This window comes from Panthera pardus, unplaced genomic scaffold (assembly GCF_024362965.1).
Source record: "Panthera pardus isolate Hobbes unplaced genomic scaffold, ASM2436296v1 HiC_scaffold_21, whole genome shotgun sequence".
Taxonomy (NCBI): Eukaryota; Metazoa; Chordata; class Mammalia; order Carnivora; family Felidae; genus Panthera; species Panthera pardus.
The window spans coordinates 15,026,244-15,039,946 of record NW_026526777.1 but is presented as its reverse complement, the minus strand read 5'-3'; the positions used below and the strand labels follow the sequence as shown (position 1 = coordinate 15,039,946).

At 39.1% G+C, this 13,703-nt stretch overlaps 1 protein-coding gene across 21 annotated transcripts in view; it reads right to left on the bottom strand.

Annotated features, from left to right (window-relative positions):
* Positions 1-13,703, bottom strand: part of ESRRG (estrogen related receptor gamma) — a 625,497-nt gene that overhangs the window by 153,726 nt on the left and 458,068 nt on the right. For all 21 annotated transcript variants that reach the window (XM_053908974.1, XM_019465627.2, XM_053908977.1 and 18 more), the window contains one exon: positions 2,814-2,930. In XM_053908974.1, the coding sequence (XP_053764949.1) occupies positions 2,814-2,930 (117 nt within the window). The remainder of the gene's footprint in view (positions 1-2,813; positions 2,931-13,703) is intronic.

The window sequence follows — 13,703 nt, the reverse complement described above, 5'->3', positions numbered from 1 at the left end:
TATTTCCCTCAGGCAGCACTTTATCTAAGATGTATTTGGCTGGTTGCATAAAAATACCCGGTAAAGGAAAGAAGGTTCCCATCAAAGCTGTTGAAATCTGATTTCATTTCAGATTCTAGAACTAATGTTGTTTTTTGTTTAAATAGATTTTGTCTGTCAATTTCCAGACCTGCTGTGCCATCAGCCTGTATGGACTGCTGTGGTCAACACGGGGGTTGTAGCAGCAAATTTTATTATGGACTGGTAATTGAATTGAACAGGTTTACATTTGAATAGATTTACTACATCATGATCTCTGACATACTGCACGGGACTGAAATCCCTCTCCATCCATAAAGATACATTTAAGACAGTATCATTCTCTCCAGGCTGAGGAGGCCAGTCTTGAGCCAAGGAGATGGCCAAACATAATTGTGCATTTATATGCAGGGTGTAATACAATATTTCACTGCATTTTTAAGTACAAAAGAAGAGGAATATTCCATATTTACTCATAGCCATCCTTTTGGGGGGAGGGGCTTAGAGAACTGGTATTTTCCCATCAAAGTGGGCATAAGGAAGTAAAGGAAAATAAATTATTATTTAAGTATATCAGCAACAGCAGCAATTCCCTTGAAAACGGACCCTCTAAAGGCTTGATAAGGGCAACTGAAGAGGTGTGAATTACAGATAAGCACTGTCCCATTTCTTTTCACCAACAATGTTTAATTAAACCCAGTTCACACTTCCTCGTCACTCTAACCACCCTTCAAAACTGCTCCTGCTTCAAAACCACAACGTGGGAAATTAGTTAGAGGAAATTTTATTATTATTTTTTTTACTTCCTCCATAAACCTGGAAGTGCAAAGAGTTGAGTAAATCATGGGGGTAAAGTGAAACCAGTCAAAAAATGCTACCAACCTGGAAATGGAGACATATCTCCATGTACTTTAGTTTTTGAAAATAAAAGCCACATCTAGGACACAGCAATGCAAAGCGCTAATTGATATATTATTTTTATGGCACTTTAAATACATGGATTTGCTCTTTGAAAATGATTCCTCAACTCCTGACTCTTAATTTACCCCTTTTGAATGAGCGTAAGTTTAGTGCGAGTCTCTACAGCTCAACTAAGCGGCAACATAAAGACCAAAAGTCGACCACCAATTACTCACCATTTACCGTGAAGTAGGTTTTGTTTGTCACTCTTTTACAGGATTTAAGGCAATTGCTAAGATAAAGCTTTCAACCTCAAAAGAAGTGAGCTATCACCATCATCCTAACTAAAAGGGAGATTCTTTGTCCTGTGTGTAGTGTCATTATGGTTGGGTTTTTATTTATGTTTTTCCTGGTCAAAACTGTCCCATTGGCATTTCCACTTAAGTTTTCTCTAGCAAGAGCAATCATACCCGACTTGCTCACTGTTGTACCACTGCAGTCTAGAATGATGCCTGGCACTCTGGAGAAACTTAATACATATTTAGCAAGGGCATTATAAATACAAAATATACTAACTGTGAAAAATCCTAATAGTGCCAAAGGCTATATGGTGAAAAGGGAAAATACCCCTCCTCACTAGATTTACAGTGCCTCACTGTCCCCAATCTTTATTTGTCCCTCCTTCTACTTCCCCATGTGCACCCTACCACAAAGCATATCTCCCTTCTACCATTCTTTCTCCTTTCTCTCTCTCCAGATATTTTCATATGAATTATTAAGATAAACTTTTTATAATTTTTATTTAATATAAATACATATTTGTATATAAAAATATACTCATATATACGGTGAATCCCACTACTAGGGGATTTGTGCTTTATTTTATTTTTTTACTTGACAATACATTTTGCGTCACCTTTTCATAAGGCTTTAATTATACAATTATACACCCTTTGTTTATAGCTTTCCTCACCCCCCCCCCCAGAGGAAGAGGAGAGTCAAGATGAGAAGAAGAATTTGAGAGTCTTCTCTGTTCCTAGTCAAATGAGGGATTAGTTCTTAGTGGTCTAGTAAAGGTCTTAGGAACATAAGTCCAAAAGAGAAGACTGGAAAAAAACAAAGAATGTTTTACACCTAAAATTAATTTTTTTAAAAAAGTGGTGGGGCGCCTCGGTGGCTCAGTCGGTTAAGCGTCCGACTTCAGCTCAGGTCATGATCTCGCGGTCCGTGAGTTCGAGCCCCGCGTCAGGCTCTGTGCTGACTGCTAAGAGCCTGGAGCCTGTTTCGGATTCTGTGTCTCCCTCTCTCTCTGCCCCTCCCCCGTTCATGCTCTGTCTCTCTCTGTCTCAAAAATAAATAAACGTTAAAAAAAAAAATTTTAAAAAGTGGTAACAATATGAAATGATGGCTATGTTGATTGGCTTGACTCTGGCGATTATTTCACAGTACACATGCACATCAAAACATCAAGTCATACGTTTTAAATATATAGTTTTTATTTGCCAACTATATCTCAATTAACGACGGAAGGAAAAATCTCTCTGCAAACTTAGAAAGGAGAAGAAACACAAAAAGACAACGACTAGCCTCTTGGTGTCCTTCGACCTTCACCTCCTGCAAATTGTAAAGGTAAAAAGAACCAGAACTACCAAGCATACCTGGTGGGCTTAGCTGCACATGTGACGTTTCCCACCTTGTCCCCTCCTGTCGATGTCAAGCCGTCAGCCAGGACTCATCAGAAAACTCAGGCGTGAACAAGTATTCTGTCATCAGATTCAGGGTGCTTACTGTGACCCCCTCTTTTCCTGATTTCTCTAGCATTTCTGTAATCCCTTGCACACACCCCTTCCCCCATTCCCACCCTAAAGCGCGGGGCCTCTAACGACGTGCCTTACCTTCTTTCAGCATGCCCACTTTTAAACACTTCATGAAGCGGCAAGCCTGGCAGGATTTACGTCTGCGCTTTGTGATTTCACATTCATTCGTGGCGGGGCAGCTATATTCTATATTACCTAAAACACAGAGTTTGAAGGAAAGCGGTTAGATTTGCAAGACCCCAAAAATGTGAGCATCCCAAAGGCAATGTCTACGCATTCATCCTGCCCCTCCCCTCAAAAAAAGTCACAGGAGATTCATGAAGATGTCATAAATGTCACGAAGCTGTCTGCTCGGTAGCAACCACTTGAGATGCACTGAATAACTGGAAGATAAATGGTAAAGGATCTCAAAAGCTTAAGTTTAAAGTTAGCCTTTAAAACACTATGCTCAGTCTACCCGTGTAAAACATCAGTCTTTCAGAATCTTAGGATCGAAATGAATTTTCAAACTAGATTATTTCCGTAAAAGCACAAACGGCAAAATCATATTCTCGTATCATCAGTTCTGGATTTCCTTTGGTTACGAATGCTCCAATGCATCAGGCTTATCGTCTTTCTGACACTAAACAGCACAAACCCCACTGTGAAAAATTATCAGCAGGCTAACCTGGGGCCTTACAATAAGCTCCTAGAGGGCAGGGACCGAAATGACTTGGCTCTCACTAGGCCTCACAACATGGCTCTCTGCTTCGTAAATGTTTATTGAAAAGGAGGAGGAAGAGGATGATGATGACCATCATCGTCATCATCATGTTTGTTACATTATCTGCATTAATGAATTCCAAACACTCAAGCTCCATGAAAGTGTCATAAATAAAAATAAACTGCTACGAAACTACACTGTTAATATCAGAGTTGACATTATTTGTGGTCGTACTTACACCCTGGAAGTGATAAATATGTAGCCAGAAGAAGATCCAAACTTCGACTTGAAATTTTTTCAATTAATGCCAATGACAGCATGTGGGATGTGCTCTGGGGCTGCCTACAGCTTTGCAAAGAAGCTGCCTTTAAAATAAAGCCTCTCTCCCGTATCAGCTCTGTCACATAGTGCTTGAAGGTCTTTCCTTGCTTCCTAACCCTTTCCCCTTGTGATTAAGTGCATTAGTATCTTAATGAAAATGCATTCTGTTTATTGCCCTCTTGGGAAGGGGGAGGTCATCACACCAAATGCATAAATTGTCATCAGAGACGGTCCGAGCATAATTGCAATTTTGCTGCTCCGTGTTTGCAATACTCAGGGTCCATCCAAGTCCCCTGAAACATGCGCAGATTCTAGTAATTAGCATAGAGTCTGCCTGGGACCACAGCATTGATGAAATATTTCAGAGTTAATCACACTTTGTAAACACTGATTTATATTGACTACCTTTCTCCAGACTGATGTCTCCTCATTAAATATCACATTAGTGGATTGCAGGATTGTACAAAGACTCAACTACTCAGCAACTGCTAATTCAACAGGAAGTAACACCTAACCACTTATAAGTACTGAAAATTGGTTAAGTATGCATGACTAAAAAAATTTTTTAAAAAGCTGTGTACTATAACTGGAGATAAGCCTATCAAAACTGTTTGACTAAATTAGCATTCTAACTCAGGGCATTTATAGTAATAAAAGCAACTACTTTTTAACATAAGAGATTCAATAATAAGAGTAATATTAATTGCATCAACAAAGGCACACACCATCATCTTCAGAGATATTACTAATACCCAGGAAACTGAGGATAAGTCAAAGGAACCAGACTGGCTGGGTCATGGCTGAGAATAAAAGGATTTAGGATCTGAACTTTAGATGAACCATTTTTCACTGCTGTGCTCCTTTAACCATCACTGGAAATTTCTTTTGCATCCAGGGAGTATTGCTAGTAATTTCCTAGGGATTAATTAGTATTCTACTACCAGATTCTTTCACTCTACATACCTCTTCCTATACTTATTAAAAAGAAACTCTGTCTTTGCTTTCTTAGAAAGAGCTGAACAATAACTATTAGGGAGGAAAAATGGTTTCCAAACAGCATTTCTTGCCCTGTTTTTGCCTAAAGATTCAGTATCAAGTCCTACCTTTGTTCACTTTCCAATATCAAAGCATGACCCGCACTTTGAACTCAATGCTGGGAACTTCTACCAGGGTGACCCACCATTCCCCTCCCCGCCCCCACAAAAAAATCATCTTTCATTTCCAACCAGTTCCTCTTCATCTGAAAATTCTATCCTCATCCTCCACAAGAACACACTTCTGACAGGAACCTAAGTCAGGCACGTGTGAGCTCACATGTGGACTGTGGGCGTGATCTCCTAACTGGGCATTTTGCCTCCATGCTGTCCCCCTGTAATCCATGCTGCATACCTCTTCCTACGACTTCTTTGGGTACGTCGGTACCCTAATTAAAAAAAAATCACTAGGGGCGCCTGGGTGGCTCAGTCGGTTGAGCGTCCGACTTCAGCTCGGGTCATGATCTCACAGTCTGTGAGTTCGAGCCCCGCGTCGGGCTCTGTGCTGACAGCTCAGAGCCTGGAGCCTGCTTCCGATTCTGTGTCTCCCCCTCTCTCTGCCCCTCCCCTGTTCATGCTCTGTCTCTCTCTGTCTCAAAAATAAATAAACGTTAAAAAAATTTTTTTTTAATTTTAAAAAAATTAAAAAAAAATCACTAGATTTCTATGGCCTCTTGAATTAAATATAAAATATTAGATTAGCAAACAAAATCCCCACTCCAATAAAACTCCTGCCTACTTCTCCAGCAATATTACAATTATTACCTTATGTGAACTTTCTGATGCAGCCATTTCAATTTATTCTTTTCCTGTGTCCTTCAGACTTCCCTCTGAGAATGATCTATCTTTGCCCCTCTTTTCTTCTTAAAATTACTTCCAAGTCTCAATGTTCAACTCAAATTCCATTCAAATCTTTCATGAAAACCTCTCAGACCATCATAGCAGAAAATGACTTCTTGGTTCTCATATCTTTTCACGTACTCTCATCACCTACAGACATGCCATATTTTGTCATACCTTTTTTGCATGCATATTACCCATTAGATGGTAAGATCCTGGAGGCAAGGACCATTTCTTACACAGTAGAAAAATCTTCCACCAAAAAGTAGTAAATAAGTAAAATAATATGCTTAGAAAGCTTATATTTTCTTGATTCCTCAAGGTCATTGCTTTGAACACTAATTATGGTGCTATAATGTAGTAATGCCCACAAGGTCAAGAGCTAGACATCTCATCAGGAGGCAATGTTAAGAACACTAAGAAAATCTGGGGCGCCTGGGTGGCTCAGTCGGTTGAGTGTCTGGCTTCGGCTCAGGTCATGATCTCGCGGTTTGTGAGTTTGAGCCCCGCTTCGGGCCCTGTGCTGACAGCTCAGAGCCTGGAGCCTGTTTCGGATTCTGTGTCTCCCTCTCTCTCTGTTCCTCCCCAGCTCTGTCTCTCTCTGTCTTTTTCTCTCAAAAATAAATAAACATTAAAAAAAAATTTTTAAAGAACACTAGGAAAATCATTCCACGAACCAAAAAACAGTATTCAGAAACTTAGTTAATTTTTTAAAACCTTGAAAAGTGGCTTTGAGAAAAATGAAATGCAAGGCAAAACAGGAAGAGATCATTGAGGGGAAAACCAAAAATATACAAAAGCTGCTAGGGAACAAAGTGTGAAAAGAAAAAAAAAAAAAACTGTAAGAGGCTTTAAAGGAAATAAAAGAGCATCTTGATATGAATAGAATAAGAATGAAAGGAAAATAAAACATGAAAATACAGACAGATGACACTAAAAGGGTTAACTTTTACCTTGTTATAGTACTTATTGAACACATTGGAGAAAATATTTAGGAGTGATTCAACAAGAGTAGCTAAATCTATGATTTATGACCCTTCTAAGGATGATTGTGTAAAGATTTTTAAATTTCTTCAAAAAACAGAAGGGGAATTATAAAATTACCACATGAGAATTTTAGATCATATATAAAGAAGTACTCTAGTTTCCTTTCTAACCATTACATTCCATAGTTCCTCAATGACAAAAAGAAATGTAAAGGCAGAGAAATTTTTAATAGTGCCTTAGGATGAACTTTGAGGAAGAAGATCTGTCTTATTCATTCTTGGATCCTTGATGCTCATCAATGAGCCTGCAATTTTGTATCATGTGATGGGCTGGAACAGAAAGAGGTAGTTCCTGCTCTTGAGAAGTCCACAGTCTTACAGAGGAGATAAGACTTGTAAGCAAATAACAATACAATTTGGTGTAGGGGGCAATGGTTCTGGATTCAGTATTAGCATGCACGTGCAAACACACGCACTCCCACAAATGCAGAGATCATGCCTAAGAAAGTCAATGAATTCTCAGCCTAGGAGCGAATGACCAAACTATGCTGTGAAAAATGAATACCTAACTACGCCATGGTAGAAGTATCTTCCCAAAGCTATAGGCAACAAAACATTTTTGTAAAAATTTCACTGTGAACGGGTAGAAAATATAGTGGTCCTGAGTGTTTGCACAAATGATATATTTTCAGCTTAAGTGTACAGAAATTGTTAATGATGAATCAGGTATCTTTCAGCCAAATTTCAATAAATTAGTCTTGACATGTATGAGTGATAACCTTGATTTCACTAAGTAACACCAGTTTATATCTTGAAAAACAAATCAACATTATTCTAAAGAACTTATGTGCTGGAGGGATACCTCTCTAATTTCAAAGCCCTCCCATCGAGTTTTAGTTCATTGTTGTTGGCTATGATCACCCACCCAACAAAGTCTTTGATCCGTGTTAGAGTCTACACAGATTCTGTCCTTGAAATACCTTCCCTGGTGCTTTTTCAATGCAATAATTTTTTTAAAGGCATTTTTATCCTAAAAATGTGCTGCCCCAAGCACCTGGGTAATAATGCTACATCTATTTTGGTAATGGCTCAAAGACATTACTCCCAGTAGACCACGTGACCTCTACGGGGCACTTGTTTTCCTTCGATTCGCGAAAAGTGGAAAGCAGGTAAAAATATTTCCAGTAGCAACTGTGGGTACCTGGAATGTTAACACAGGACAGTCATTCGGGAGGAGGCAGAAGTTATTGTTCACAAGCTAGGATTCTCATTTCAGACACGGAGTTTTCTTGGATTATAGCTTGCTATTTTCTGGGACACATTTGTTAGATGGCACCGGGGACTGAATTGGGCACCGACTGAGGACACGACTGGAATTTTCCCAGTTTTGTCAATAGCTGGGGAAGTGAGCTCTGTTGCAGAGGGAACCAAATCAACATGGAAGCTTTGGGTTTTAAACCAGGCTGACAAGAATGATAGAGCAATTTATAATATCTCCTGGCAGCTTTTCAGAAAGTCCTGGGCTCTGATTACTTATTTCAGAGTCTTTTGTACAATTAGTTTGTAGGCAATATAATTTTCTCACTTACTGCTTAATAGAATCTTGCAGCTAGCTGGCGGATAGAATAACAGGGTGTATGTAAAACTCCAGCCTGGAGTGCCAGTGGATAATTTGTATATTCCTTTCAGTCACTTAATGGACTTTTACAGTTTGGCAGTGAAAGGGCTGAATGATGTAAATTAGCATGGCATCTCAAAATAAAAATATATGTCAAATCCTTACTCCCAACCCACATCACTCAAACACAGTAATGATGCATTTGGCTTCATGCAGTTCCTAAGAGTTATCCTCTTTTTCATACATACAGACATCATAATTGTAAAGCCACTTTGAAAGCATCTGTATATTTCCCCCAATTGTTTTAATTTTATTAACAGAACCAAATGGCTTGAGATGACCCACAGGGCGCTCCAAGTGGGGTTTATCCAATTGTTTTCCAGTATTAAGTAATTTTAAAATAATGGGATTTGCCTTAGTACACAATTACAGAGCATTAAAAACATGCAGCCAATAATCCATAGTATTTTTGTTTTAAATGACCAAAAACATTCAAAAATGAAAGAAAACCCTCTAGTGTATAATAGTAAAAGTTTTTCCATATAGCAAAACACCTTTCCTTTCTCTCCTTTTCTTTTCTTTCTTGTTTTTAATGCTTCCTTTTTCCTATTTTCTGCCCCTTCCACCTGAAATTGAAATATTAGCTATAAGTAGGATTATATAATATGGAATAATAATTTATTACATATCCGTACATCAATGTACACACTTTTTAAATTTTTTCAAAGAATCCCAAGTTAGACTTCAAAGTTACCCAGAGACATTATACCTGTTCCCAAAGGATTGCTCTGAATACTTTTTGAAGCTCCCTTTAGAAATGCCACTTCGCCTGGGTGGCGCAGTCGGTTAAGCGTCCGACTTCAGCCAGGTCACGATCTCACGGTCTGTGAGTTCGAGCCCCGCGTCGGGCTCTGGGCTGATGTCTCAGAGCCTGGAGCCTGTTTCCGATTCTGTGTCTCCCTCTCTCTCTGCCCCTCCCCCGTTCATGCTCTGTCTCTCTCTGTCCCAAACATAAATAAAAAACGTTGAAAAAAAAAAAAAAAAAAAAAAAAAAAAAGAAATGCCACTAAAGTCACTTTACAAGCTATAAGGGGGGGGGGGGGGCGTCAAATTACATTTCATCCGCATTCACCCAAAACATCTGACTGCTTCCTTATCGCAAGACATGATGGCAAATGATATGTGCTCAGTATTAAATTTTAAATTTACCTTCAAATTTCAAAGATCTCTAGATCACTGATGGTATTTTGAGAACCTGCCTCAAGTTCTAAAAGAGGATGCCCAAAGGTATTATAAGGAATGGCCATGTCAGATTCCCAAAGGGATGGCAGATCACCTGTGAAATGGAGGCTGTGGCCTACTGAGGCGGGAGGAGAGGGTGTCACATCCAGTTAACAGTCATGCCCAGCTCTTATCAAAGCAATTTCATGTATAGGGTTATGCCAAAGCCTCACGTTCTTTGCCTTTTTGCTGCCCCTCTATCCTCTTAAAAAAATGAGGTGGAAAATAAGCGGGTAGAGCAAAGGTCTTTTGATATTTGGCTCTTCAGATTCTATAGGATTAAATTCCAATAATCACAGACATAGTACACAAGAGCCATACTAGTATATTCAGGCACAGACTACTGCATTTTCACCTTGAAGCTCAGGCCTACCTCCCACTTGAGAAGAGATGACGGTTTGTCCTTAAGGGAAAAAAAAAGATCAGAAAGAAGCCCATAAGCAGGTAGGCTCATAAACCCTGAGCAACGTCGACTGACTGTAGACTGACTATAGACACGCTCTGGTTTCATCTTCCGGCGAGCCATACTGGGTGGGCCACTGAACCCACAGTGGGTATCCACCACCTCTCTGTACGATGCAGCCAACCACAAGATTGTATTGACCTGTTGAATTAAATAAAAAATAGACCCACAAGAAAACAGTTTTGTCAAGTGGGGGGAAATTATTCAGCCTTGATTTTTTTCCCAGGTGAAACAAAACATAGCCTACCTCAGCTTCTACCAAGTCCGTAAACATGGACATTCCTTTATAACATAAATTTCACAATCAGTGACTAAACATGAGGCACTGGGCATGCTCATCTCAAAGAAAAGGTGGAAGAAATTACTGGACGCCCATTGCATGTCTATAACATACTACCCTGCATAGGGTTTAGGAAGACATCTCAAAATAAATGAGTGAAAGCAGAGGAGGAGAGAGAAGGGGAAGAAAAGAAATGGCAGATGAAGGTCCAAATTAGCTCTGCCATTTACTAGCTGTGTGGACTTAACTAGTTACTTTACCTTTACTCCTGTCAGATTACTAAAATATATAGGAGGAATAATCACGTGTACTTTATAACACTGTAAGAATTACATGTAATATAGGTATTAAAACCATAGATCACGTTGTTCACCCTTCTGAGAACAAAAGGGAGAGACACTGTAGGATTTCATCAGTTACTAAATACTTTTGCTCTTAAGACCTAAATCTGGAATTTGGAAATATTATAAAACAACCTTCCTCACATTTATGCAAAAGTGTAAAAATGAATATGTCATTCACCCAGAGAAGCTGAAAGAAAATTTTGCCTTGCCAACAACTCTAGTGTACATGGCTATATTTTACAGATAATAGGAAGAGAGGAAGAAGAAGAAGAACTCAAGTCATTTTTTTTAAAGCACCAAATTGTCTAAGAAGCGAATTTCTGAGATATCAACCATATCTCCTTGTGAGCACTTCCTGTCACTATGCTGGGGCTCATAAACTGCACATCAGTGGGTGTAATCTGATTATAATCAAGGGTAAAGGATTTGCAAAGCTCTTCCAAATCCCACCAGCCTTATCCCTTCCCAGAGTCTCACGTCAATTTCTATGCCTATCTATCCCGAGCCCACCCTTGTCTGACACGCACACTGAATTAGTCCAAATTCCTAGAAAGCAGCATTATCTTTTCTGCTGGCCCTCTTCACGTGCCTCTTTTACCACGTTTTCCATGAAGCTTTCCCAGAGCCCACAAGACTGAGTCCTTATGGGTGTAACTGGTTCATCTCACATTTGTCTTCACGTGGGTCATTCTCTTAGAACTCAGCATACTTTGGGGACTTTGGGGCACCAGTGTGATTCAGTTGCTTAAGAATCTGCCTCTTACTGAGAACAAACTGAGGGTTGATGGGGGTGGGAGGGAGGGGAGGGTGGGTGATGGGTATTGAGGAGGGCACCTTTTGGGATGAGCACTGGGTGTTGTATGGAAACCAATTTGACAATAAATTTCATATATTGAAAAAAAAAAAAAAAGAATCTGCCTCTTGATTTCAGCTCAAGCCATGATCTAATGGTCATGAGTTTGAGCCCCACATCAGGCTCTGTTCTCTCTCTCTCTCAAAAAATAAACTAAAAAAATAAAATAAAATAAAAAAAGAACTCAACATCCTTTATTATTTGTGTCTACTGGATCACCTACTTCCTGTTCCAATTGTATATTCCTTAAGGACAGGAACTTACAACCCTTGGAATCCCCTGTGTCCAAAGAACGTGTAGTAAAGTCAATGACCCACAGGAAGCCACCCATTACCTGTTGACTTGATTTTTAGTGATCCTATTCCTCATTCCTTCATTTTAATATTTAGCCCCAACTTATTCTTTAAAAAAAGCTAAGTACAGTCAATGAGACAAAATAAAACTAATAGGAAACTGCTAATAACGTATCATTTGGCATTAGGCAACACAAAATTAAAGGATATTAGACTTTGAGGAGAACTTAACGTTAGCTGGTTCATCCTCCTTGTGTTAGAGACCACAGACAGGTAAATATGTACTGATTAATTTCTATTCGCTGGACCCTCTTGACAAGGATATGGATTAATTAATTACAAAAAAAAAAAAGACTAAAACTCAAATATCCTGACATCCAGTCCAATGCTCCCTAAATTCGCCCATTAAAATCTGCATATCAATACCTATAATAAACACAAAGGGTGTCAGGCACTATTTTATGTGTTTTACAGATATGAACACCATTTGGCAGATGAGAGAATTAAGGCACTGAAAGAAAGTCCGTGCTCTTAACTATGATGCAATGCTGCCTGACTCCGATCTTCTAAAAGTAATGGAGTATTGTTCGAAAAGAAATAAAAAATGAAACTCCTATCTTCTGAGAGTGTGCTTTGTGTAGTTGTTGTTGCTATTGTTGCTGGTTGGAAAGGAAATTTTGATGCCTTAGAATCGTAAGATAGGGGTGGATCTTGGCATTGTCTTTTGCTGTTGTCAGACTTATGGTACAAGGGCAGCTGTGGGAGAGGATAGGGTTGCTTTTGGGGAATGGAATCTCTCAACACCTCAAAAAGAAATCCCTCTACTTGTCTCTGTACCACTACGGTTTGCGGACAGTTTAATTCCACAGAAACCAAACAGACCATGTCACCAAAGCAACAGGTGTCAGGTTGTAAACAATGCATTTTAAAGATCCCAAAATAATGCTATTGTTCATGATAGGAGAGAAAAGTAATCCACACTCGGGAGAGTGTGTTCTGAAAGGCATTTTAAAAAGGAATAATCAGTATCTAATAAAAAACACGCTCGCTGATGAAGATGATAGAGAATACAAACATCTCTCATCCAAGGTAACCAGAAATGCAATGTTTTTTAGTTTTGATGCGATGACATCTTCTTGGAAAAGGCAACTCTTCTTCCCTAGTGTAGAATGCATACCCTGTGTGACGTGTGTAGCCACTGCATCTCAGTTTCTAAGCTCCTACAGAGTAGGGATGGTGTCACAGACGTATTTATAAAAGAGCTCAGAGATGACCACTGCCATAAGAAAGATGATAGCTGAGGCAACCATAACCCCCAAATTTGCTGTGCTCAGTATTCCACAGCAACTTTTACATGTTCTGTCTCTACCTACATGTTTTGAACTTTGATGAATTTTCTTATCTGTTTTTTAAAACATATGACTAAAAAGTGGCTTAACAAAATACTTTAGGTGAAAGAAAAAAATGCTAATAAAATCTAAGGCATTCACCATTTTTTAATAGAAAGGTACATTTTACAGTGGCAGTCATCAAACGGTATAGGAAGTCCATGTGACAAACATGGAGGCATTAGGATCATAGCCTATGTGACAAAGCAACTGATTCTTTTTTTTTTAATTACAAAAAAAATTTTTTAAGTAATCTCTCTACCCAACGTGGGGCTCGAACTCACAACCCCAAGATCAAGAGTTGCATGATTTTCCAACTGAGTCAGCCAGGTGCCCCAACTGACTCTTATATAGGAAATTGACTTCATACCAATCCAAAGATTTTCCTTGTACCTTCAACAAGTAAACATAAGCACATCTTTTCCTAATACTGTCCTTAAATGTTTCTGTTCTTGAGTGCCATCAATGTGCCAAGAACTTTGTCAGAAAAGAGATATTGGTATTAGAGACTTACTTCTTTCAAGATCAAGTTGATGCATTCAACAAGCATCTATCTGTGTCCTC